General features: G+C 41.6%; 1 protein-coding gene and 1 pseudogene across 1 annotated transcript in view; one reads left to right on the top strand and one right to left on the bottom strand.

The window, feature by feature from the left end:
• The window catches only part of LOC100400403 (septin-14-like), a 32,460-nt pseudogene extending 9,545 nt beyond the window's left edge, over positions 1–22,915 (top strand).
• Positions 20,833–26,058, bottom strand: part of LOC118151264 (uncharacterized) — a 36,458-nt gene continuing 31,232 nt past the window's right edge. Inside the window, exon 2 of the mRNA XM_054246438.2 lies at positions 20,833–24,314. Coding sequence (XP_054102413.1) covers positions 24,204–24,314 — 111 coding nt within the window. The 3' untranslated portion in view covers positions 20,833–24,203. The remainder of the gene's footprint in view (positions 24,315–26,058) is intronic.

Here is a 26,058-nt window from a genome sequence, read left to right as displayed (position 1 = left end):
AAAATGCTGGGATTACAGGCACTAGCCACCATGCCCTGCTTGTATTCTTTTTCTTTTCTTTTTTTTTGTTCCGAGATGGAGTTTCACTCTTGTTGCCCAGACTGGAGTGCAATTGTGCTATCTTGGCTCACTGCAGCCTCTGCCTTTCAAGTTCAAATAAGTCCCCTGCTGCAGCCTCCTGGGTAGCTGGGATTACAGGTGCCTGCCACCACACCTGACTAATATTGTATTTTTAGTAGACATGGGGTTTCACCATGTTGGTCAGACGGGTCTCAAACTACTAACCTGAGGTGATCTGCCTGCAATGACCTTCCAAAGTGCTGAGATTACCAGTGTGAGCCACGGTGCCCTGCTGTCTTTTTTTTTCAAGTTGATCAATTCTTGCTATGAATGCCTTTCCCCTTAAATCTGAGCATCTGAGGAATTGTTGACATAGGACGTTTCCATTTCTTTTTCTTTTATTTTTTTAAGACAGATTCTCTCTGTTGCCCAAGCTGAAGTGCAGCTGTGTTGACCAGGCAAAATCTCGGCTCACTGCAATCTTTACCTCCTGGGTTAAAGTGATTCTCCAGCCTCAGCCTCCTGAGTAGCTGAAATTACAGGTGTGAACCACCATTCTCAGCTAGTTTTTGTACTTTTAGTAGAGATGGGGTTTTATCATGTTGGCCAGGCTGGTCTCAAATTCTGACCTCAGGTGATTCACTCACCTTGGCCTCCGAAAGTTTTGTGATTCTAGGTGTGAAGCACTGTGCCAAGCCAGCCAAAAGTTCCATTTCTGTGTTAATGATTTACCAACACTATGTTATATCATGTGAACTTCAAGGCTGGCTGGAGCTGCCCCAAAAGTGGCAGCAGGGGAATTCCCACAGGGTAGTGCCCCAAATGGTCCTGAGCTGAGGCTGGTTGGAATTCCACAGGCCAAAGTATTAAAATGCAAGGGTGATCATTCCAAGGTGTTTATGAGGGAGCTTACAAGTGCTGCGGCAGTCCTTGTGGTGGACAGCAGGAGAAAACCGGTGTGCTATCTAGCTTTGTTCACAGTGAGGAGTTCAGGTTATGGAGTTTTTGTTGTTGTTTCTTGGTTTTTCTTTGTTTTTGTTTCTCATCAGATCATAACTCACTGCAGCCTCAACTTTCTGGGCTCAAGTGATCCTCCCACCTTGGCCACCTGAGTAGCTGGGGCTGCAGGTGCTGCCAGCACACTTGTCTAATTATATTTTTCCGATGGAGTTTTGCTCTTGTTGCCCAGGCTGGAGTGCAATGGCATGATCTTGGCTCACTGCAACCTCCACCTCCAGGATGCAAGTGGTTCTCCTTCCTCAGCCTCCCGAGTAGCTAAAATTACAGGCACCCACCACCATGCCTAGCTAATTTTTGTCTTTTTAGTGGAGACAGGGTTTCATTATGTTGGCCTGGCTTATGTTGAACTTGTGACCTCAGGTGATCTACCTGCATTGGCCTCCCAAACTGCTGGGATTACAGGTGTGAGCCACCGTGCTTAGATCTAAACCTGGCTAATTAAAAACATTTTTTTTGAAGAGACAAGGTCTATACTGCCAGGCTGGTCTTGCACTCCTAGCCTCATGCAATCCTTCCACCTTGGCTTTCCAAAGTGCAGGTTAGAGTTTTTATGAGGTTTAAGAAATTTGGCTCAGGGCTGGGGACCAGTTTCTTGCAGCATTTTGGGAACAATCTAGATATGTCGATTAGTGGCTGGCAGTGTTCAAGGTACCAGTTTTGGTTCAAGCCTGCTGGGAAAACTCTGCAGCTGGCTGGGTCACAGAGAGGAAATGGTACTCTGTGATCTTTGGTCAGGACAAGAAAGAAGGCAGGGGGAGCTGAGGGAGCCCACATACTGGAGGATATCTTTTCCAGCTTTCTGACTAATATGACCCAAAACATTTACATTAGGCTTGAATCTACTTTAGCAGTTGTCTGGTCCTTACTGGAGAAACTTTTATTTTAGATATTAAGATTTACACAATTTTGAACATTTATACTATAATGTTACAGCCCTGCATTTGTCCATGGATTTTTTCTTAGATGAAGTTTTGCTCTTGTTGCTCAGGCTGAAGTGCAGTGGTGAGATCTTGGCTCACTGCAACCTCTGCCTTTCAGGTTCAATCAATTCTCCTGCCTCTGCCTCCTGAGTAGCTGGGATTAGAGGAACTTGCCCCCACACCTGACTAATTTTTGTATTATTAGTAGAGATGGAGTTTCATCATGGCCAGCTGGTCTTGAACTCCTGATCTCAGGTGATCCACCCACCTTGGCCTTCCAAAGTGCTGGGATTACAGACATGAGACACCACTCAAGGCCTGTTCATGGAATTTTTAATAGATGTGCTTTGAGCAATCTAAAACAAAACAGTCTGCCCAAAATTTGCATTTATGTATTTCTACTATATTACAGATATTGATTTTGTGGAGCTATAATTTAATAAGATATTTTAACAATAGTAAAACATTTTTAAATCTTTTATATTGTTATTTTCTACAAAGTTTAGTTATTTATGTGCAAATGCAAAACATAGGAGTTATCATATTGAAGCACTAGGAAAAAACTTTTCGGGTAAAAATTCGACTTGAAATATGCAAATACTCAACTCCCAATGTGGAAATAATGTCTTTTTACAAAAGAAAAATGAACATATTGGTTTGCAAGGTGCTCTAACACACACACACAGAGACACACGGCCTTTAGAATAAGGTAACTAGGTTGGGTGCAGTGGCTCAACCCCATAATCACATCCCTTTGGGAGGCCTAGGTGGGCTGATCACCTGAGGCCAGGAGTTCAAAATCAGCCTGGCCGACATGGTACAACCTGGTCTCTACTAAAAACACGAAGGTTAGCTGGGGTTAATGGCAGGTGCCTGTAATCCCAGATACTTGGGAGGCTGAGGCAGGATACCTGCTTGAACCCAGGAGGCGAAGGTTGTAATGAGCCTAGATTGTGCCATTGCATTCCATTCTGGGTGACAGAGCAAGACTCTGTCTCAAAAAGAAAGAAAAGAATGAGGTAACCAAAAATATCTGTATTCTTTTTAGGTGGTCTTTGGAAAACAAAAGCAAATCTATCTGCAAACACATCTAGGTGGGGCAAGAGTGTGTGAAAATGGGACGTTAATTAAAATTGATTGATGATAAAAGTGTAAAATGTAGAAAGACAAATTTCTTTCCACAATTTTGATAAAATTTCTTTCATTTTTTGCTTTTATCACTCAGCTTAATAAGAAATAAAATTGAAAATAAATTTAAAAACTTACATTGTCCTACTACTTACATTTTACTACCTCCAGATGTGTAGGGGTGTGAGGGAATTTTAAAAGAGAAACAAGACTGAGACTTCTCAACTTGAATTTGGATAAAAGATGAATTTCAGGAGTATTGATAATTTAAGAAAAGCAATACAGCCAGTGATTATCTAGTTACAGAGTTTGTTGTCAGAGACTGTGAAGGCTTTACTATGAAAACTACAGAATGAACCATGAGTCCTCGATGCCGAGATTTTGTCTTCTTTCATAATAGTGAACATTACACCACTGATTGCCGAAACAGACACAGTTTCTAAACATGATGTACAGACATTTAAGAGTAAGATAATGACTGAATTGATTAGCAATGGCATCTGGATATATCAGTTCCCAACAGATGAAGAAACTGCTGCTCAAGCAAACTCCTCAATTAACGTCAGCTTCAGTAACAATAGCTGACAGAGGCTATAGATGAGATTTATCCAGAATGCTATGTGACAACATTTTAATTTTCTCAATTTTGAAAAGCTTTTGCTGAGAATTGATTTTTTGTAACCAGATTTATTTAGATTTAATTCATTCACCACATTCCTCAAGGACATTGGGCGACACTTTTCTTCTCGGAAGTACACTTTCTTGCTCTGATACTGGGGATGCTACCCTCATAAGATGACTCTGAGGGTTATCTTATGTTCCTCTTTCTTCTGTTTTTTTCAAAGAATTTGAGGATATTTTATGTTAAATTTTCTTTGAAAGTTTGATAGAATTGACTCATGAAGTAATCTGGTCCTAAGCTATATTTCGGAATCTTGAAAAATTACTTCTTTAGTTTCTCTATTTGTTATTGGTCTCTTTAAGCTCTCTATTTCTTCTTCATTCAATCTTGGTAGGTTGTATCTTTCTAGTAATTTCCACATTTCTTCTAAGCTGTCAAGTTGATTTGTGTATAACTGTTCATCATAGCACTTTATGATTCTGTTCATTTCTGTAAGACCAGTTGTAATGTCATCTCTTCCATTTCTTATATTATTAACATATTCTCTCTTTTTGTTGTTATTCTAGGTAAGGGCTTTGATTTTGATTGTTTTTTTCCAAGTCTACTCTTGGCTTCATTGATTAATTTTTTCTTTTAGACAGAATCGCACCCTGTTTCCCAGGCTGGAGTGTGGTGGCACAGTCTCAGCTCACTGCAACCTCTTTCTCCTGGGTTGAAGAGATTCTCCTGCTTCAGCCTCCTGAGTAGCTGGGATTACAGAAGCACCCCACCACATCTGGATAATATTTGTATTTTTATTAGAGACAGGGTTTTGCCATGTTGGCCAGGCTAGTCTCAAACTCCTGACCTCAAGATATCTGCTTGCCTCAGCCTCCCAAAGTGCTGGGACTACAGGTGTGAGCCACCGTGCCCTGCTGATTAAAATGTTTTCTATTCTCTGTTTTATTTATTTGTACTCTAATCCTTGTAATTTCTTTCTTTATGCTAATTATAGTTTTTTTTTTGAAACGTAAAGTTAGGTTGTTTGTGTGTGTGTGTGTTTTTGTTGTTTGATTTTTTGAGATGGAGTCTCCCTTTGCCACCCAGGCTGGAGTGCAGTGGTGTGATCTTGGCTCACTGCAACTTCCACTTTCCAGCTTAAAGCAATTCTCCTGCCTCAGCCTCCTGAGTAGCTGGGACAACAGGTGTGTGCCATCACGCACAGCTGAGATCTTGTTTTAAAAAAGATGTAGGTGTTTCCTACTGTAAACTTCCTTCATTTTTAATTTAGATTCATAGGTTATATGTGCATAGTTGTTCAATAGATATAGTGAGCAATATATCCTTTTAAGGTTTGGTTTGTCTTCTAGTGTACCTATCCCTGAAATAGTAAACATTGTATTCGACAGATCTTTTTTTTTTTTTTTTGAGATACGTTTCTGCTCTGTCACCCTGGCTGGTGTGCAGTGGCATGATCATGGCTCACTGCCAACTGAGAATTTTTTTTACCATCAGCCTCCTCCCATTCTTTCACTTTTGCAGTCCCACTATCTATTGTTTTCATCTGTTTGTTCTGTTGTACTCATTGCTTAGCTCCTGCTTATAAGTGAAAACATGTGGTATTTGATTTTCTGAGTTATTTCACTTAGAATAATGGCCTCAGCTGCATCCATGTTACTGCACAGAGCATGATTTCATTTTTTATGGCTGCATAGTATTCCATGGTGCATTTCAAAAATTTCAAAAATCCAGTCCACTGTTAATGAGCATTTAGGTTAATCCCATGACTTTACTATTATGAGTGGGAATGCAATACACATATGAGTGAAAGTGACTTTTTTACATAATTATTTATTTTCTTTCAGGTAGATGCCTACCAGTATAATCACTGGGTGAAATGGTTGCTCTGTTTTTAGTGCTTTGAGAAAGCTGTATACTGTTTATTGTAGAGGTTGTGCTAATTTACTTTCCCACCAACAGTGAATAAGCATTCATTTTTCTCTGCATCCACACCAACATCTGTTGTGTTTCTAGTAATATCCATTTGGACTATGTAAGATGATATCTTATTGTGTGTGGGTTTTTCTGTTTGTTTGTTTTAGGAGATAGAATCTCACTCTGTCACCCAGGCTATAGTGTAGTAATATGATCTTGGCTCACTGCATCCTCTGCCTCCCAGGTTCAAGCAATTCTCCTGCCTCAGCCTCCCAAGCAGCTGGGATTACAGGCTCCCACCACTATGCCTGGCTAATTTTTGTATTTTTAGTAGAGATCAGGTTTCACCATATTGGTCAGGCTGGTCTCAAACTCCTGACCTCAGGTGATCCACCTCTCAAGGTGTTGAGATTACAGGTGTGAGCCACTGTGTACAACCTTTATTGCAGTTTAATTTTAATTTCTCTCATGATTGGTAATGTTGAGCAATTTTTCAAATGTTTGGTGGCCACTTGTATGTCTTCTCTTGAGAAATGTCTGTTCATATGCTTTGCACCTTTTTAATGGGGTTGTTTATTCTTTGTTGTAGTTGAGTTGTTTGTGTTCTTTGTAGATTCTGGATACTAGTCCTCTGTCAGATGCAAAGTTTGCAAATTTTTTTCCTTTTATGTAGTTTTCCTGTTTACTCTGTTGACTGTGTCTTTTACTGTACTCTTCAGTTTAAGTCCCCTTTGTGTGTATTTTGTTCATTGCATTTGCTTTTGAGGTCTAAGTCATGAATTATTTGCCTAGGCCAATGTCTAGAAGAGTTTCTTTCTAAATTTTCTTCTGGGTATTTATAGCTCCTGGACTTTTATTTAAGTTATTAATGTATCTTGAATAAAAACTTGTGTATGGTGAGAGATGAGGATTGTTTCATTCTTTTGCCTAGTTAATTTTTTCAGTAATATTTATTTTATAGAATGTCCTCTCCCATTGTTTACTTCTGCCAACTTTGTCAAAGCTCACTTGATTGTAGGCATGTGGCTTTATTACTTATTCTTTATTCTTTTACAATTTTATTTCTCTTTTTTAGCTGTATCTTTGGTAGCAATGGACCCTCTATTCCATTCCATTAATCTATCTGTATGTTTTTTCACCAATGCCATACAGTTTTATTTAGTACAGCATTAAAGTATAATTTGAAGTCAGATATATGATGCCTCTGGCTTAGTTCTTTTTGCCTAAGATTGCTTTGGCTATTTAGTTGCATTTTTGGTTCCATATTATATTATGAATAGTTTTTTCTATTTCTGTGAAGAATGACTTTGGTACCTTGGTAGGAAATGTTTTGAATCTGTAGATTGCTTGATTGCTTTTGTTAATATGGTCTTTGTAATATTGATTCTTCAAATCGAAAAATTTCATATATATTTGGAATAGTCTCAGTAAGATTGGTATTAGTCCTTCTCTGTACTTCTGAAAAAATTTCGCTGTAAACCTATCTGTTCCTTTTGTTTGTTTCTTTAAAAATATTTTGTTACTCAGTCAATTTTATTACTTGTTATTGGTCTATTGAAGATATCCATTTTTTTCTGGTTCAATCTTAGGAAGTTGAATGTTTTCAGCAATTTATCCATTTTACCATTTTTTTTGAAAAGGACTGTAAGTGGATTCCTACAGTATTTTTTTGACTGGCCTATTAAATTTAAAATAATATCATCAAGATTTATGTTTATGATAAATGCTAGAGGATTTCTTTAAAGCTTGAGTAATATTCCAAATTATATGTATCCTTTCATTTGGTGAGGGAAATTTAAGTTGCTTCTACCTATTGGCTTTTGTGAATAATGCCACAACAAATGGTGTTAATAACTCATTTGACCATACGTGTGAGAGGTTTTATTTGTGCAGCATTTTGTTTAATTGAATTAGGGTTTTACTTTTATGCCAGTACCAAAGGGCTTTGGTTACCCTACCTTCATTTTGTATTTTGAAATCATTAAGCATGACACCTCCAATATTGTTTTTCTTTTTTTAAATAGTCAAGCTCTTTGTTGTTTCTTGATTTTCCATGTTATTTGGGGGTTGTTTTTCTATTTTTTGAAAAGTGAGATTTGGAGTCTGAAAGAGATTGTATTGAATGTGTAGATAGATCACTTTGGACACTATGACCATCTTCACTGTATTAAGTCCTCCAACCTCCTTTAAGCAAGACCATGCTTAAGAGTATATTGTTTAATTTTCATATTTTGTGAAACTTTTTGATTTTTCTTCTGTTAGGGATTTTTAGTTTTATTAAGTTTTAGCCGAAAATAACAGTGTGTAAGATTCAAGTTTAAAAAATTTATTAAGACTTGTCTGGTGAGATAACAGGTGTTGTATTCAGGAGAATTTTCTTATGAGCTACTGGAAAGATTGCATATTCTGCTGTTGTGTGGTGTGTTCTGTATATGTCTCTTAGGTGTAATTGTTTTATGGTGCTTTCAAGTCCATGTTTCCTTATTAATGTTCTGTCATGTTTCATTATTCATTACTAAAAGTATTAAAGTATTCTCCCTTTATTATGTTACCTCATTTCTGTCAAAGCTTGCTTTACATATTTGAAAAACATAATAGGAGATATAAATGTTGTCCTAGTCAATGAACCGTTTTATTATAATTTAATGTCCTTGTGAGTCTCTTGTTGAGTTCTGACTTAAACTACATTTTATTAAATATGACAGCTTTTGACTTAATGTGATTAGCTCTCCACCTCTCATTTAGTTAACATTTGCATGGAATATTTTTTCCATCCTGCCACTTTCATTCTATTTTCATCATTAGATCTGAGGTGAGTCTCCTGGAGACATGGCATGCAAAGATTTTGTTTTCTAAATTTAAAAAAATCATTTTTTTAATCATTTCCCTATTGATTGGGAAGTTCAGTCCATGAATATTTTAGTACTTTACTGAAAGGAAATGACTTACAATTACCATTTTATTGTTACATTTGGCTTTTTTAGCTATGTTGACCCTATTTATTTTGTATTCCTTTGTGTCTTGTGGATATATGTAGAGGCATACTTTGCTTTTTTATTTTCTTTTGTGTATCTGCATTTTCTTTATGGTTACCATTTAAATTAGATTGAATCTCTTAAAGTTACAACTGCATGCTTTAAACTGGTAACCACTTGCACTCAGTTGCATATGAAACATCTTGTTCATTTTATCTGCCCTCGATTTATAATATCACTAAATATATCATACATTTATGGCTGTTTTAGTTTTCAAGTCTTTCAAATTTTAAAGCACAATTGTTTTCTGTCTAATAACTATAATACTACAAAGTTTTACTTTTGTGTACAAGCGGAACACATATAAACGTGAAGAATGTGGCAAGGCCTTTAACTGGTTCTCAAACCTTACTCAAAATAAGAGAATTCATACTGGAGAGATATCCTACAAATATGAAGAATGTAGCAAAGCCTTTAATTAGTGCTCACCCTTTATTTGACATAAGGTAATTCATTCTGAAGGCAAACCTTACAAGTGTGAACAATGTGGCAAAGCCTTCAACCAGGTCTCACATCTCACTAGATACAAGATAACTCATTCTGTAAGGAAACTCTATGCATGTGAAAATGTGGCAAAACTTTTAACTGGTTCTCATACTTTTGTCAACATGATAACAAGAAGAGAAATCCTACAATCATGAAGAATGTGAAAAAAACTTTTATGCATCACTTCATCCTCACTAAGCATAAGAGAAATCATACTGGAGAGAAATGCCACAAATGTGAAGAATGTGGCAAAAATTTAACCAGGGCTAACATCTCATTGGACAGAAGATAATTCATACTGGAGAGCAACCCTACAAATGAGAAAATTGTGGCAAAACCTTTAACTTGTTCTCAAACCTTACTAAACATAAGAGAATTCATTTGGAGAAAACCCTAGAAATGTGAAGAATATGGTAAGTCTTTGATCAATGTTCAATTCTTACTGAATGTAAGATTATTCATGATAGAGAACCCCTACAATTATAAGGAATGTAGCAAAGGTTTCAATTTGTGCTTAACTTTTAATGTAAATGAATTCTTTCTGGAGAAAAACCCTACATGGAATGTAGCATGGAATGTGGCAAAATCATTAATGAATGTTGACATCACAAGCTACATCTGTAATTTAATACTAAATAAAAGTGGTAGAAATCTAATGACTGTTGAAGAATCCTTCACAAAATATAACCCTTAAATGGTACAAGATTATTTTATTGAAGATAAACATTACAGATATAAAGAAAGGCACAATACCTTACCTATATCACAGATTTTACTGTACACTGGAAAATTTATACTAAAGGGAAACTCTCCACATGTGCCTCAAACTTTATATTGGGGAGAAACCCTACGGATGTAATTAATGTGGAACAACTTTTATTTCATACACATAACTTAGAAAACACTGGCGAGTATCTTCTAGAGTATATTATACAGATCTAGGAAATGTGAAAAAGTAAATTTGAAATCAAGCCCAAGTAAACATCATAGATTGACAGTAAAAAGCACTAAGGCAGTAACAGTTTGAGACATTACTCTTCATCAGGTTGATTATAGAGAATAGTTTAAAATAATTTGCTTTCTTGTATGTAAGTTTAAATGGAGAAAGAAATTAATTTTCTCTTTGTTGGACAATTATAATTACATTCAAATTATACTTTTTGGAATTGAAATAATTTTAGTTATTTTGTAAAGCAAATATTTTTGCAAATTAAACTCACAAATTTTTTGATGTATTTTCATTTCTAGTGCTTATGTGAAAGCACATGGTCAATAGTTTTTTCATCAGAGCTCTGAGCCATCTTTCTCTATCAGCTTGGCACCATTAATACACTTTTCTTTTTTATTGCATTTCAGGTTTCAGAGTACATGTGAAGAACGTGCAAGATTGTTGCATAAGTACACACACGATGTTGTGATTTGCTGCCTTCCTCCCCATCACCTATATCGGGCATTTCTCCCCATGCCATCTCTCCTCAACTCTCCACCTCCCACTCTCCCTCCCCTATTCCCCCCAACAAATCCCAGTGTGTGATGCTCACTTGAATGTAAGATGCATAAAGAAAATCTTAGTGAAGAAGCCCTTTATATCAGTGTTGTAAGTGACTCATGTGGTATTTTTTCAGGGTAGTGTTAATTTGCATTGTAGTAGAAGAGAAGCATTTTGAATGTTAGAAGTAAATTGTTTTACTAGTTACTCATTAAAATAATGAAAGGCAATGGAGCTTAAAATGCTTTTTGAGATAATATTTGAGCTTTATTTATTTTAATAAAATAAAATTGCTTTTATTGTGTTAAGACTGTTTTCCATTGAATGAAATGCATCCTACCACCAGCATTAACCTATCCCACCTTAACCGCATGTTGTAGGTGGAAATATACTATTGAGTAGCATGCTGAAGAATAACATACTACAATGACATCTTTCATGATCCCTTTTCCCAGTGGAATTTTGTTACCAGAGGTAACATTTTTATTAGTTTTTGTAACTACAAAATCATTATGATGGTCATAATAAAGATTACATAAGACTATAATAAAATATATTCACATATTTTCAAATTCTGAATGACTTTAAGAAATTTTTTACTTTACCTTTTTCTGAATGTGCCCTCGCTAGTCTGCAGAGCACCGATTTTTAGTTTTGGTTTGCATAGGTTTATATATTCAAATATATCACTTTACAGATAAACTTCAGGTGAAAGAATTTGTGGTGAATGTAGTTACATCCATGTATGAGTGTGCCTATGTTGAGAAGAAGAGACAAACCTTAGATCAATACAGATAATTTTTGAAAGTGTTGATCATTTACTAGGCAGATCAAACTTAATGGTTCTGAAAGCAAAATTATTTTCTCTTCTTTTCAATAAATTTATTTATCTAAAACCTTATGGCCCCTTGGATCAGAATTTCCTTGGAAATGGTTTGTCTTTTTCTTGCCTGTTTCTTATGGTGGACCTAATATATAATTTTCTCATTTCAAGGTTCATGAAGTATTATTTATATGATGTCCTATGGGATTATAAGAATGACTTTTATGAGATTGAATAATGCTCAGAAAATAACTTTTAAATCTTAATGTTTCTACAGTTAGTGATTTCAGTTACATTCCATTGTTTTTCTTTTAATTGGAGAATTCCATTTAAGCCACGTTTTCTTTCATGATTGTTGTTTTTGTAATGGACATGATCAAGTTTACTGAGCCAATTTGTTTATGTAAACAATAGGAGGCTTCATACAGCATGAGGTTGTTTTGGCACATAAATGAACACACAGGGCAGTGCTAGCTGTGTAATAGAAGCTCCATAATTAGCAGTAAATATCCAGAACCCATGGACTGCCATCTTTGTTGATTAAATTATGCCAAGCATCTAGAAAACTGACTTTGCACATTATGCTTATAATATATGTATTGAATAAACAAATCTCAATGAGAACCTTTTCTGATATCTACATTGGAGAGGGATTCCTGTTTCAGAACCCCGGGAAGTTTGTTCATTCTGTGCCAAGGACGAAATCCAGCAAGAAGGAATCTCAAACGTGGCTTACAAATGCAAAAACAGCTTTGCTTTCTATGTGGTGATCCAAATATAGAGGGGCACAGGCCAATGAGGCAGAGAACTTCTTTTGCAAAAAGACAGAAAAATGTATATATAAGCAACCAGAACATCCTAAGCAGCCTTCGTACAGAGCCAGGCACTACACATCTTCTCGCTGTGTAGTTTGCCATTTGGTCTCTACAAGATTCATCTTCCCACTTTTCAAAGGCATAGATTGAGAGAGCTGCTGTGATATCCTTAGTACACACCTAGCAGCTTGCTGAGTCACCAGTGCATCTTGAAGGAATTAGACACCTACACCTGGCCCAGGAACTGTGGATTAAGGGTGGGGTACTGTTAGGAGCCCAGTGAAGTGGTGAAAGAGAAGATGGCTCAACTCCGAAGTCCAGTACCAGAGGTTATTCAGCTTCTCCCTTGTATCTGGCTGGGAGTATCTGCATAATTCTCATCTCAGGGTTTAGGGTAGACATACTTTTATATGGAGTGGAACAAGAAGAGGCATATGCTCAATGATATCACTGTGAACCACTGGCAGGTTGGGGGCTGGGGCTTATACGAGGAAGCTCCTATTCTTTAGACACGTGTGCATGTGGAGGACATACCTGTGCATGGTGAAGAAGGTTCTAGGCTTCCAAAGATCTATGTGTGTTAGGCACAGTGGCTTAGGCCTGTAATCCCAGCACTTTGGGAGACAATGGCAGATAGATCACCTGAGGTTAGGAGATCAAGACCAGCCTGGCTAACATGGTGAAACCCTGTCTCTACTACGAATGCAAAAAATTAGCCAGGTGAAGTTGTGGGCACCTATAATCCCAGCTACTCATGAGGCTGAGGCAGGAGAATTGCTGGCACCCAGGAGACGGAGGTTAGAGTGAGCCAAGATTGCACCATTGCGTTTTAGTCTGAGTTACAAGTGCAAAACCCCATCTGCAAAACAAACAACAAAAACAAAGTTTTATGTGGAGGTGGAGAATAATTAAGCCATTAACACCTTCAAGCCATGTTCATGATACTTTTTCATCTGTGGAGCAACAGCACCCACTTATATTAACAGCCTGTATGAAGAGAATTATCCCAGCGAATCCTCATAAAATGTCCTTGTTGTAGAGTTGGGAAAACACAAGTTTTGCAATTTCAAATGTCTGCTCAACAGCACATGGGTCAGAACTGAGAATTGTAAGCAGCAAGGGCTGCAAGCAATTTCCTTCAAGCTAATCATGGCTGTATCTGCTCCTCACATGGATTGAAAGGGCTTCAAGAAGCCTCAGTTTCAACTGTAGAGACAGCACACAAGCCAAGACAGCTTAGGAGTACCTTTTTGACTTTAAGTAACACAAATTTTTAGCATTGAAAGGAACCTTGCCAAGTAGCTACATTCCAGCCATGACAAGGGGGAAAATGCTGGGAGAGTCCAGGATGGGAGAAAGTTGGTTTCAAGGCCAAGAATCTGAGCAGATGACTCAGGGAAAACATACGTATTAAGCAATTGAAAGACGATTGAACATTTCAGTCAGAAAACTGGAAATCAACATGAATCTACATGATTTTGTTTTCCACATGGACATTATATTGGCAAAAAATTAAAGTTAACATCCAGGTGAATCTGGATTGGGAGACACAGCTATATTCAGAAATTGCTGGTGGCAATGTCCCTTCCAAAGCTCTCTTCGTAAGTGATCTAGCTATAGCTATTGCAGTTTTACATATGCATATCCCCTACTCTCATGTTTGGGAGCAACTTCAGCCACTGGTTCAGCCTGATGGAAGAACTGGTGTAGTTGGGATTATTCAAAAGAATGGGCTGGGTGGACAGGCACCTGTAATCCAAGCATTTTGGGAGACTGAAGTGGGGGTATCATGAGGTCAGGAGTTGGAGACCGGCCTGGCCAACCTGGTGAAATGCTGTTTCTACTAAATATACAAAAACTAGCTGGGTGTGGTGGTGGACACTTTTAATCAAAGCTACTCAGGAGGCTGTGGCAGGAGAATCACTTGAACCCAGAAGGTGGAGGTTGCATTGAGCTGAGATCACACCACTGCACTCCAGCCTGGGTGACAGATGGAGACTCTGTCTCAAAACGGAAAAGAGACAGAGGGAGAATGAGCTGGTGAAAACAGGATCCTGCTGGGGAGATCCTGGGTTGCCTGCAAGTGCCTATGTGAGGCTTTGTCACCCACTGTCTGATGCCTGCGGACTGCCCTGTGAGTGCCAAGATGTGGTGAAAGTTCTACCAGGCTAGAGGAGACTAATGGGGAGTTTGAAATTGCCAAGGAGCTTGGAAGTCAGTGGACAGAGAAGGGTTAGGCTGGCCTCTGCCATGGGCTCTTCACCTGGTAGCCAAGAGCAAGGTCCCCAAGTTAGAGAAGCAGAAGTGAACCTTGAAAAAGTCCTGCCCACTGCTGTTCACTCTGTTAGCTTCCCCTATGGAGGTTAAATGAAAGAAAGCCTTGGCAGAGAGTTGCCAGGGGAGGCTGAAGCCTCAGGCCTGCTTCTGAGGGTGGCTTTGAATGGCAGTGGCTGCAAAGGCCCAGGGTCCCATTTTCTGTGGCAGACAGAGAAGAAAAGAGAAGCTGTGCCACTTGCCTCACACTCACCTCAAACTCACTGGGGCTCTAGGTGGTAGCTGCACCAGGTCAGACCTTGAGGGGAAGGGCTGAGTTCTGATACTGGGCAGATATTGGGACCCATACAGGCCAGGAGCAGAATTCTGGGGGCTGGGAATTGAGTGCGGGTGCCAGTGTGAGGAGCAGGCTGGTTCCACCATCTCCTCCCTCTCCCAGGAAGGGAGCTAGCATCAAAGCCCCTACCATGACAGGAAGGCCAAGATTCCCCTCAATGTTGGGCCACTGAAGGAGACCAGGGACCCCATGTGGATAGAGTGAGTCACTGGTCCCTTCAGAGCAAGCAATGAGTTTTGGCTCTGAGGGGTCTCCATCTTCCCAATCTCCCAGTACATGTTGGGACAAATGCTCTCTTGGAAACTGCCCTAGAGGCAACCTTAGACAAGTTCTATCTCTAGGTGAGGGTGTCAAAAGCCATGCTCTGAGGGGAAGCCACATGGAACCTGGTGATATAGTCTCACATAAGAGGACTTGTGTGCATCAGACAGTAAACAATATCAGCTCCCAGGAGGGCACAGGAGATAACAGTTTTTTTAATGAGTCTCACTGCCACCCAGACTGGAGTGTAGTGGCATAATCTTGGCTCACTGTAACTCTCTCCTTTCAGGTTCAAGACAGTCTTTTACCTTAGACTTCCAAGTAGCTGGGATTACAGGCATGTGCTATGATGCTGGCTAATTTTTGCATTTTTAGGAGAGAAGAGCTTTCATCATATTGACTAGGCTGTTCTCAACCTCCTACCCTCAAGTGAACCACCCACCTCGACCTCCCAAAGTGCTGGGATTACATGTGTAAGCCCCTGTGCCTGGCCTGAGATCATATCTTCTCTTCAGGACTTGGAGAGAATGGGGATTGCATGTCTGCACAGAGTCCATAAAACAGCTTTGTGTGACTGGTGCCCAAGCCTGAGGGAACCTGGAGTGTGATAGTTGATTATTGGGATAATATTACGGTTGATCATTGATTATTGGGAACTGAATAAGGTGACTCTGGCCATGTGTGCTGCTATCCCCCAAATGGCTCAAATCCTGGAAAAACTAAGTAGTTGCTCAGGTCCATGGGACAGTCCTGCCGTTGGCAAATGATTTCTGCAGCATAAGTTTAGACTCAAAGTCCCAGGACCTTTTTGCCTTCAGCTGAGAAGAACAACAGTGTAACTTTTAGTTGTTCCCAGTGAAAGTTACTCAGCCCAACAGCCCACCTCTCTGGCATGTTTTAGAGTGAAGTGAGACATTTTGGAGTGATGTACCCCTCATTCTCTAGGAACACTGTATGGATAATATTCTTTTACTCTCCACAGACTTAAGTATTTTGCAGAAACCTACCCAGAACTCCTAGAGCATTTACAATCCAGAGGATAGGCCAGGGCCCAGAAAGTCCAGGGACCAGGGGGCACCATAACATTCCTGGGCATGATGGGTTAAGTCAGACACAAGTTTTGCCAACAGCTGTGATTAGCAAAATCCAGACATACCCACAAGCCACTGTATAGTTTGAATCTGTGTCCACACCTGAATCTCAAATCTAATAATAATCTGCAGTATTGGAGGTGAGGCCTGGTAAGAGGTGTTTGAATAATGGGTGTGGTTTCTCATGAGTAGTTCAGCACCATTGCTCCCATGCTGTTCTTGTGATAGTGAGAGCTCTCACAAGATCTAGTTGTTTGAATGTGTGTCTCACCTCTCACCTCTCGCTCTTCCTCCTGCTCCAGCCAGGAAAGATGTCTCTGCTTCCTCTTTCCTTTCCAACATGATTTTCAGCTCCCTGAGGCCTCTCTCAAAGCTGAGCAGAACGCACTTTGCTTTCTGTACAGCCTGTGGAACTGTGAGCCAAGGAAACTCAGTTCCAGGTATTTATTTTTAGCGGTGTGAGGATGGACTAATATATCTTCCTTTATTTTAGTAATATAAAAAGTGCCATATCTTCAAAGGGATTCCCCAACACAGAAGGCATCAAGAAATCAAAGAATGAGACAGACAAATCCAATTTTTTAGTAAATGGTAATTTATTGTGGGGAATTCATGAACAGAAGCATGATCTTGAATGGTAGCAACTTAAGTAGTTCTCCAGGCAGTTACCCCAAGATTTAGGGCTTACTTAGTATAGGAAAAGAGAAAATATGCTGTATTCAGATTGTGCAGGACAATTAAAGTCAGCCTTCCAGGAAGAGAAGGATGTGCCCATTGTAGCCTGTAATTTGCATAATACATCCAGGTTGCTTTGACCTAAGGAGAAGATTAGCAGTAGGTATGTGCTCTTACACAAGAAACAGGAGAACAGGTGGAAATCTTAAAGGCATTTCCAGAATTGGGGTTACTCCGAAGTAAACATGATGGATTTGCATCCAATGCAAAATTGCTTTAACCTCCACAGAGCTCCTTTCCCAGACCCATGGAGCCCTAAGGGTTTAGGGGACCAGCATAGACGTTCTCATCCAGGCAGTTTGATCACTTCGGTTCTCAAAAGAAAATTGAATGTACACATCTGCTTGTTATTCCCAAATGATTTTTTCTTTTACCTTCTTGTTTCTTGAATCTTTCCTTCTTTTTCCTCTCCTCAGAAAAAGCTCCAGAAAATTTTAAAATATTTTCAGAAAAGACAGTACCCTGAGTAGGATTTGCACATCAATAAAAAGTAGAGATGGGAGGTGGGTGTCAGGGGTTTTCAGGGGCAGAGAAAAAGATTAGGCTGGAAGGGGTACTGGACCAGGTGTGAGGGTGTGCACACTTGTGTGTGTGTGTGTATATGTCTTTTTTACTAAACGTTTACTTGAAAACCTCCAGCCCTGTATAGAGTAGATTAAATGAAAGTCATGTGTTTGCCTGTGGGCAGGTGGAAAGTTTGGGGACAGGCAACCCCAGTAATTGGATGTGCTGATGGCAGCTGGGCTGTTGAGCAGGCATGATGAGACACAGAAAGATCAGTGCTCTGATTCCCACATTGATCCATGCTGCTAGCACGGACTTCCTGCAGGCTGTGAGGTGGGTGTGGTAGGTGGGGCTTCCTTCTTTCCCCAGACTAGCCCAGCAATTTCATAGGAAGCCAGGCCTCTGTTACTGCTTCTTCCTGTACTGCACCTATACAGGGAGGGTCACTCTGTCTGTACCAATGATGGGGACAGCAGAGGAATATCTGCCAGATGAGTCTCCATTGGTAAATATGATGTGGATATATATATGTTTGCTGTGGCTCCCCACTCTGTCCTTTGCAGACACTGGTAATCAGTCACAGTTGTGGGATTCTCACCCCAGTGCCCAGTGAGTACTCCTAAAAGCTCCAGATGGTATAAGTACCTGGAGACTTTTGAATTCTCTGTGGATTCTTCCTGACCTGATTTCAGAACCTTCCCTGGAAATGAGGAAGTGACATGTCACCACCCAGTACCTTAGGAAAACCCTGTTTTGTCAGTCTGAAATGGCATCTTGGGTGACCACACCTTCTGAGTGGAGAAAGAGAGGGTTCTGTGCAGGGAACTCCCTTGGTACATCATGAGGTAAGTGAGGTCTGTGGTCTAACATAAAGCCTGGCATGTGGAGCAGAGATTCCAGTGGTTCTGTGACAAATAGTTGCTGCTCAACCAGGTCCCCCAAGACACCTTTTCCCTCTCCCACCATAGCTGGGTCTGGATGGGAATGTGGACACCCCTAGACTCCAGAGAATGGGACCCTGTACAGTGGTGGTGCCGAAGTGTGGGGTGAAGGCAGCTGGGACCGAGCCTCCAAGTGTGGGAGAGGCCATCCTCTCCTGTGAGGCTCTGGGCAACTCACTGCCATCTTTGGGCCTCTATTTCCTCATTTGGCAAATGTACAAATGATGAGCCTGGTTTGCAGTTGTCACAAGATGATGATGGGGTTCAGGGAGGAAGAGAATTTGAGGTTGCTTGCACCTGGCCCGTTCCACGAACAATGATGGTGAGAGAAACGCTGAGAGCCACATGAAACTGAGTATTCAGGAGGCCCTGTGAGGAAGGTGTGGTTTCCATCACACCTCCCAGATGAGGAAACAGTCTCAGGGGGGCCCAGCCACCTGCCCAGGGTGACACAGACAGTGCGTGTTGGAGCTGGGAGTTAATCTAGGATCAGGGCTCACTGGAGGGGTGGGAGCATTGCCACAGTTGGCTTAGGCCAGTAATCTAGGATTTGAGGTATAACTGAGTGAGGGGAGGAAAGAATAGTCTCCCTCACCTTGTCCCAGACCCTGGCAGGTGGGAACCTCCAAATTGCCCATGCTAGAGAAGAATCCCCAGACAACCCAGATAAGGCTGTAGGAGCAGCAGGTGAGTATATGTGTGTTGGGGAGGGGCTCCAGGGAGTCAAAAACAGGCTTCTTCCCTCCCTGCTGGAGGCCTCCACATCAAGTGAGCAGGGAGTCTTCTTCCCTCAGCCCTTCCCTAATGTAGTCACAGAGCCTAAAATGCCTCCGTTAGAGAGACCAGAGAAACCACCTGGGTGAGCTGGGCTCAGGGTAGATTTGGGGAACGGTAGGACAGGGGACTCCATGACCTTATAACTTGTTAAAATCCCACCATGGAAGTAACTAGGGATGTCTACTGGCCTTGGAGACCAGATGGGGAGACATGGAGAGTAGGGAGAGTACTGGGGGAGGCAGCTGAGGGTCCTGGGGTCTTTCAAGTAGGAGACCTGGGGAGGGAGTGTATAGGCAGGAGGGGTTGGTGAGATTTCAGGAGACAGGTCTTGAGTGGGCACCTGACAGTGGGGACTCACCACCACTATCACTACAATGGCCCAGGGTGATGTGCCCTCTTTGGGCAGGTGTCTCACTGACCTGGTGAAGCTAGAAACAGCAATGAAGGACTGTGGACGGGGTGAGCCTGGGGCAGGCACGTCAAGGATCAGGATCCTGAGTGTTGGGAGGAGAGAGCCCTGGATTCAGCCCTTCCATCTCAGCAAGCCTCCTCCTGTGTGAGCGGCACAGTCCTCCCCCTGCCTTGTGAGCTGGAGGATCGGGCCCATTTTACTTCTGAGTGGTGGAGGCTTCAGAGCAGCTGCCAGTCTGTGCTCCCTGAGTGCTGAAACTGTAGAGCTGCATGACTGCAAAACTGCATGAGCTGCAGGCTGAGCTGGACAAAGCCTTTCCCTCTGCTGGTGCCCTTGGTGGGAGAGGAAAATTGGGGCCCTCCCTCATCAGGCAGCTCCTGTGTCCAAGCATTTTTGTTCTATACAGGACCTCCATTTGTCTGTCTGTTGTCAGAAAGCGTTGGTGTAGAAGGTTTCTGAGACACAACTCCCACACCTCCTCGTTAGAGCCCAGTGCCCGATTCAGGTTCCAGTGCTATTCTGTGCACATCCCTCACCCCTAGTGGCCTGGCAGTAGTGCAGCATGGAAGGGTGTGAAAATGGGGACCACTCATGGGCCACTTCTACTGCCTGCTTTTTAAATCGTGTATGGATTACATTACATTTTTGTGTTTCTTCACATGTCGTATCAATTTTAAAGTTGTGTGCTAAAACTGTAAGGAATCATTATAGAGACTCCCAATTCTGTTGTGTACCATTGAAGAATGATTCAGGAGGTTTAAAGGCAGCTATTATAAATCTGTTCATGGGAGTTAAGAAAAATATTCTAACAATGGATTAAGAGATGTGGAACATCAGCAAGAAAAAAGGGATATTATGAAACAAGAAGATAAGAAATTTTAAAAAATACTTTTCAGCTTATTCAAAGACTAGAAACAGAAGACAGAGTAATAGAAATTGTCCATTCTGAATAAAAGAGTGAAAAAGCTTAAAGAAAATGAAGAGTCTTAGAGATATGTGAAGTGATGGAGTCCAAGTTGAAGAGGGGACAGAAAAGTTAAATGAGGTGCAAAGTACATTACCAAACGGTAGCTAAAAAATTTCAAAAATCGGTCAAATCCCCCCAGTTTTTATACCCAATATGTCAAGAAACCCCCCCCAAAAAAACACAAATAAAATCATTCCGAGGCCATATTTTAACTTAGGAGACTGGCAGGGCTTTCTACTGACTTTCTGTGAGTTCTAATATTAATTACTTAGAAGAATGAAAAATAGTTTCTCCTCAGAGTTCCTTTTATTTTCTTGGAGAACGTCTGACTTAGGCACAGATGACCGACAATTATTAAAGGCAGATAACTTTCCAGTTTTCTCTTAAATATCCAGTGTCTTAAATTGGAAATTATTTAAATTTGCTTCTTCCAAATCTGCAGTAATATTGAGGCTCCAGAAAGACAACCCACTGAGATTCTGCTCTTGTGCATCTGTCCTGAATGGAGCTGAGGCTGTGCCTCTTCTAGTTTCATTAGCACATAGTCTTTCAGTACTTCCAGTTAATCTGAAAAACTAAATGTTAAAATGCATTCAGGCCAGGAGTGCTGGGTCACGCCTGTAATTACAACACTTTGGGAGGCCGGGGCAGGTGGATCACTTGTCAGGAGTTTGAGATCAGCCTAATCAGTATGATGAAATCCCACCTTTACTAAAAATTCAAAAATGAGCCAGGCGTCCTGCCATCTGCCTATAATTTCAGCTACTGGAGAAGCTGAAGCAGGAGAAACACTTTGACCTGAGAGGGAGAGGTTGCAGTGAGCCCAGATCAAATCCTAGAGCCTGTGACACAGAGTGAGATTCTGTCTCAAAAAAGAAAAAGAAATGGATTCAAGAAATTATCATTATGAAGTTCCACCAGCAAATTATTAAATGTAGTTTTAAAGAAATAGTTTAAAAGGGAAATTGAACGTGTTTCCAAGAAAGCCCTGTTGACAACAGAAACACAGACACTGTTCATAACCTCACCACACAAACTTCTCTCACGTGCTGGGAGGGACCAAGGGGTTCTCTGATCCTGCACCTGCGTTAACTGGAGATCCACACTAGGACCCCAAGGCTTGAGAACCAGCCTGGGTTGAAGAAAAGAAGGGGTAAATGTGGCTCCCAAAGTGGTTAAGGGGCTCCCTTCCCTGTGGCTGTTTCCTTACTGGATGCAGCAGGGTCAGGCTTTTCACTGTGACATTTTCTACATTTTATTAGAGTGTCAGGAGCGTCCCTCTTCAAGGCCTAACCCAGTAGTGGGCCATGATGAAGTCTCGAGGTCCAAAGGGTGCTCTTGGGGTCCGTAGGAGGATTTGTGACAGCCTAGATAATAGACTAATTGTTTGCTTTGAAAAAGCAAGTGCTAGGTTCAGGGACCATGTATATTCATTTCTGTCAATGACCTGATGGTTTCAGACATTCACGATGGAGCTGCCTGCGTGGGATCTGAAGAAGTCCAAGAACTGTCAGACACTTGGCCAGTAGCCACATTTCTACACAGGGACTACATTGCGCATGTCCTAAAAAGAGTTTTAGGGGCGGAGAGAGGAGAAGGGTCAGTGCTGAGGGGAGAGGAAAGGCTGAGGGAAGGGAAGAGGCAGGGCCAAGGGGATGAGGTGGGGCAGAGGGAAGGAGAGAAGGAGGAGAAGGAATGGGGTGAAGGAAGGGGACGGAGAGAGTTCAGCTACAGAGGGAGGATCATTACTATGGCAACTGACAGGTTTGTGAGCAGCTCCAGGTCCCCTGCTGCTCAGTGATAAATCAAACTGCTGGCACTGACTGAGCATAAAGCCAGCTTTTTAGGGAGAGTTATGGCGTAATTACAAGGTATTACCAGCAGTCCTGTCCCTCTGTGAGAGGCAGGATTGGTTTGGGAATGGTCAGGGACCTTTGGCATGGCAGAACTGCTCTGGACGAGGGAAGGCCTGGATCGGAGAGGGGTAGCTACACCTGTTATACTGGGAGTTGTCATCTGTGATTGTGCATTCTGGGACTTGTGATCTCTTCACTACTCCCGCAGTTGTTTAAAAGCGCTTCAAAACTACAATCCCGGCATGTCATGGGGTCGGGGACTGGGTGCAGTTCTTGAGAAAGAGCTGAGAGGCTCATTTTTTCCCCAGGGCTGGAAACTGTACCTCTGAAAATTTCCCCGCCCATTGGTGGCAAGACGGCTAAACTAGAATCCCAGCAGATGAAATGCGAGGAGGTGGTTAACACAGAAGGGGTTGCCAGGGCAGTGTGGACCTCGCCGCTTCCATAGCGATGTTGGCTACTGTTCGCCTGCACTTCCTTGCCATGGGAATTGCATCGAAAGAGGGACAGAAGGAGAAGGTCCAGGTTGGGCAGTGATCAGGGCAAAGCGCTGTGAAGCGCACCTTTCTCGTGTCCTACTGGGACGTGTGTGGTCCTCACACAATATCCCGCTGATCAGCTGGGTTTCCTCCTCCAAATGCTCGCAGGGTCTTTACTGGGCATCGTGGCTTCTCCAGCCCAGGCAGCAGCCTGATTTCCTAAGTTGCTGTGAAAAGTGGCCTGAGATCCAGAGGCTGTCCATTGTGCTGCTCCCCTCTTTTCCCTCCAGCATGAGAGCAGTTCAGACACTTTGGGGAGAGAACCACTGCCAGGCCCACCAGTGCACAAGTTCAGAGCTCTGTAGGGGGTAACATGGACTGTGGCTTCTTGAAAATATCACACTCCCCAGCGGCTTTCTCACAGATGTGGATGTTGAAGCCGCAGGAAGGATCATTATTGGTTTTCCCAGGAGATGCAAGGAGCACAGGAGAAAATCTCAATTCCAAGTTCTGTGTCTCTGGTGTGATGGCATGCAGACTTTTCGGGGGCTGCCCTTGGAACCAACTCCTTCGTGCATATGGGCAGCATCAGCTGGACAGTGCCAACATTGTGGCTCCACAGCTGGGCATGCAAAAGCGCCTGCGCAAATAGCCTGTCAAAAGCCACAGCGTTGAGACACGGCTCCCATCACAGTGACAGCCACCGTTGCCTGGAAAATGATCTCAGTGACTTAGCAAAGCAGGGGCCCTCCGTGGCAGTGCCTCAGCGTTGGGCAACGCACCCTTTCTTCGTGTGACCATCCTGCGATTTTAGGAATCCGGCAGGTCAAACCAGGCAGAAGAAAGATCTGTTGGGATTTCAGGGATGTCCACGGCGCTCCCCAAGAACCACTAAGAGGCTTCAGGCCTGCCCAAACAGTGGTAAGGTGCCTCTCATTGAAAGCCCTCCTGACTGGGATTTCCAGGCTGGGATAATCCAGTGAATTAGTTTCAGGTACCCACTGCCGGCCTGTGGCTGGGCTGCTCTGTCCCCGAGGGATTTCCAGAAAGAGAGGAGAACCCCGCAGCCTCAGGAGCTACCTGGCAGTGTGGGTTTCCATGCGAGTGTTGGATGCCTCCCTGTGTATTCCTGAGTGTGTGTGAGTGTGTGTATGCATGTATCTTTCTGAGTGTGTTGAGGAGTGTGTGTGTGTCTGTGTGGGACATGCTGACACGAGTGTGGCCAGTGCACTCCAGCACAGTTTCTCTGTAATCCACTTACTTTCTGCTGCTGATCAACGTTTGGCTCAGTTTGGGGCTGCGGCGCCCTGCATTCTTTTTTTTTCTGGTGGTGTTCAAAGCCTCAGTGTAGTGGGGTCTGGCTGCCACCTGCAGGTGCAATAATCACGTGCTCATACTGAGGTTGGTCACTCCTAGAGAAACAAGACAGGTGCAGCACACCTAAAATCAATTTCCTCCAGGATGCCTTGGTCCTGTGGCACATCAAAGGCTGGAGAGACCCAGCCCTCCCATCCTCATGACCACTTGAGAGGCTCCAGTGGTGTCCTTAAACTCATGTGTATTTCGTCTACTTAGAATTCTTGTTAAAAGACAGATTGTAATTCCTGTGTTGGGGTGAGCCTGAAATTCTTTATTTTCATAGGCACTCAGTGGATGCCACTGATTAGGGGTGCTGATTGATATTTGGAGGAGCAAGTCTTGGTATTGTTCTTTGGAAGTAAGAATTGTAGGTGTTGAGTCTGCAATTAAAAGTCATTTCTGGATATCATCTTCATTTTTCTTCCTAATTATATTCCTAAGAAAATGAAAACACACTGATTGCCAAAATAAAAAGGAACAGATTAATAATTCATAAATTTACTGTGTTTGAATGACTAATTTAGTTGACTCTTGGTTACCTAGGACAGATTACAAGGTATGAGTTAGTCATGGTATGAAATAACAGTGGGCTTAGTATCATAAACAAGTGAACTATCAATCATGTAAGAAAAATTTAGTATCTTTGTAGTTTAATGTCATTCTGTTTAGAAATATTTGGTATGCAATCTAGCTTGGGAATGTTTCTTGATCTCAGCTGTCCGAGTAATTTTTGGAAGCAGGGCCTCCTTTTCTGCCACTCTCTAAGGGACCGTGGTCTGCATGTGGGAATTACACAATCTACGCATAGAATGTGCTGTGCTTGGTGGAGGTTTCTCACTTATTGGCTGCAAATACTCGTGTACTTAGAGTTCTTTGACATGCTTGTATATGGTCTTTGGAATGGTAGATGTATTCTGACAAACAGGATGTGAATTTTCAGTGAATTAATTCTAAATGATCTTTAATAAGACATTTTAGTTGGTTTTACATTCTCTAGGTTTTCGGATGTGTGAGACCTTTTCCTTCTGCTGTTTCAGAAGCTTAGAAATTATTTGTTTACATAAAGATGAATGCACATGCTTACATGTGGGCAAACGATGTGTGTAGTTAGTCCCAAGTTGAACACTTCAGCTGTGGAAGTCATTTGTGATAAGTTATGAAACCTGAAATGCTCTGAGAAAATCCTAGTTATGGACAACTAAGAAAGGTTGAGATAATGCTTTAAAATAATTTTCCAGAATTCATTTATTCCATCAGGTATATGGTGATTTACAGGTAAAGTACTACAGAGTATATTGAGTTTGTTACTTTTGAATTTCTGTTGCATATATGTTAACGAAATAGAGTTGTCTTATGCTGTATTGAGTAGACATAGCTAAGTTTTCAAGGACTTAAGCAAGAAAGTTGAAGAGAGGAAATTTATTTTTAATATTAATTAAACATTAGGTACAGGTATCATTGTTCTTCTGAGAACCATCGGAGGAAAACGTGGCTTCTCTCCCGAGGAAGAGAAACACGAGGTTGGAATATGCTAAGCCCTTTACACAGTGTAAAGTTTGAGAAATATTTTTGCTTAAAATCATTTCCATCATATCCTGATTTTGATTGGTTATGTTTCATTATATTATTCCTTAGGTGTCCAGAAAGAGTTCCTGGAGAGAGAAGACAAAGGGAGTCTGTGTTTCAAAAGAAGCCCAAGGCTGAAGATTGAAGAATTGCATATGCAACTTTGCAAGGGACTTGGAGACAAGGA

This window comes from Callithrix jacchus, chromosome 16 (assembly GCF_049354715.1).
Source record: "Callithrix jacchus isolate 240 chromosome 16, calJac240_pri, whole genome shotgun sequence".
In the NCBI taxonomy this organism is placed as follows: Eukaryota; Metazoa; Chordata; class Mammalia; order Primates; family Cebidae; genus Callithrix; species Callithrix jacchus.
Note: the sequence above shows the minus strand (reverse complement) of the source record. Positions and strands in the feature narration are given on the sequence as shown.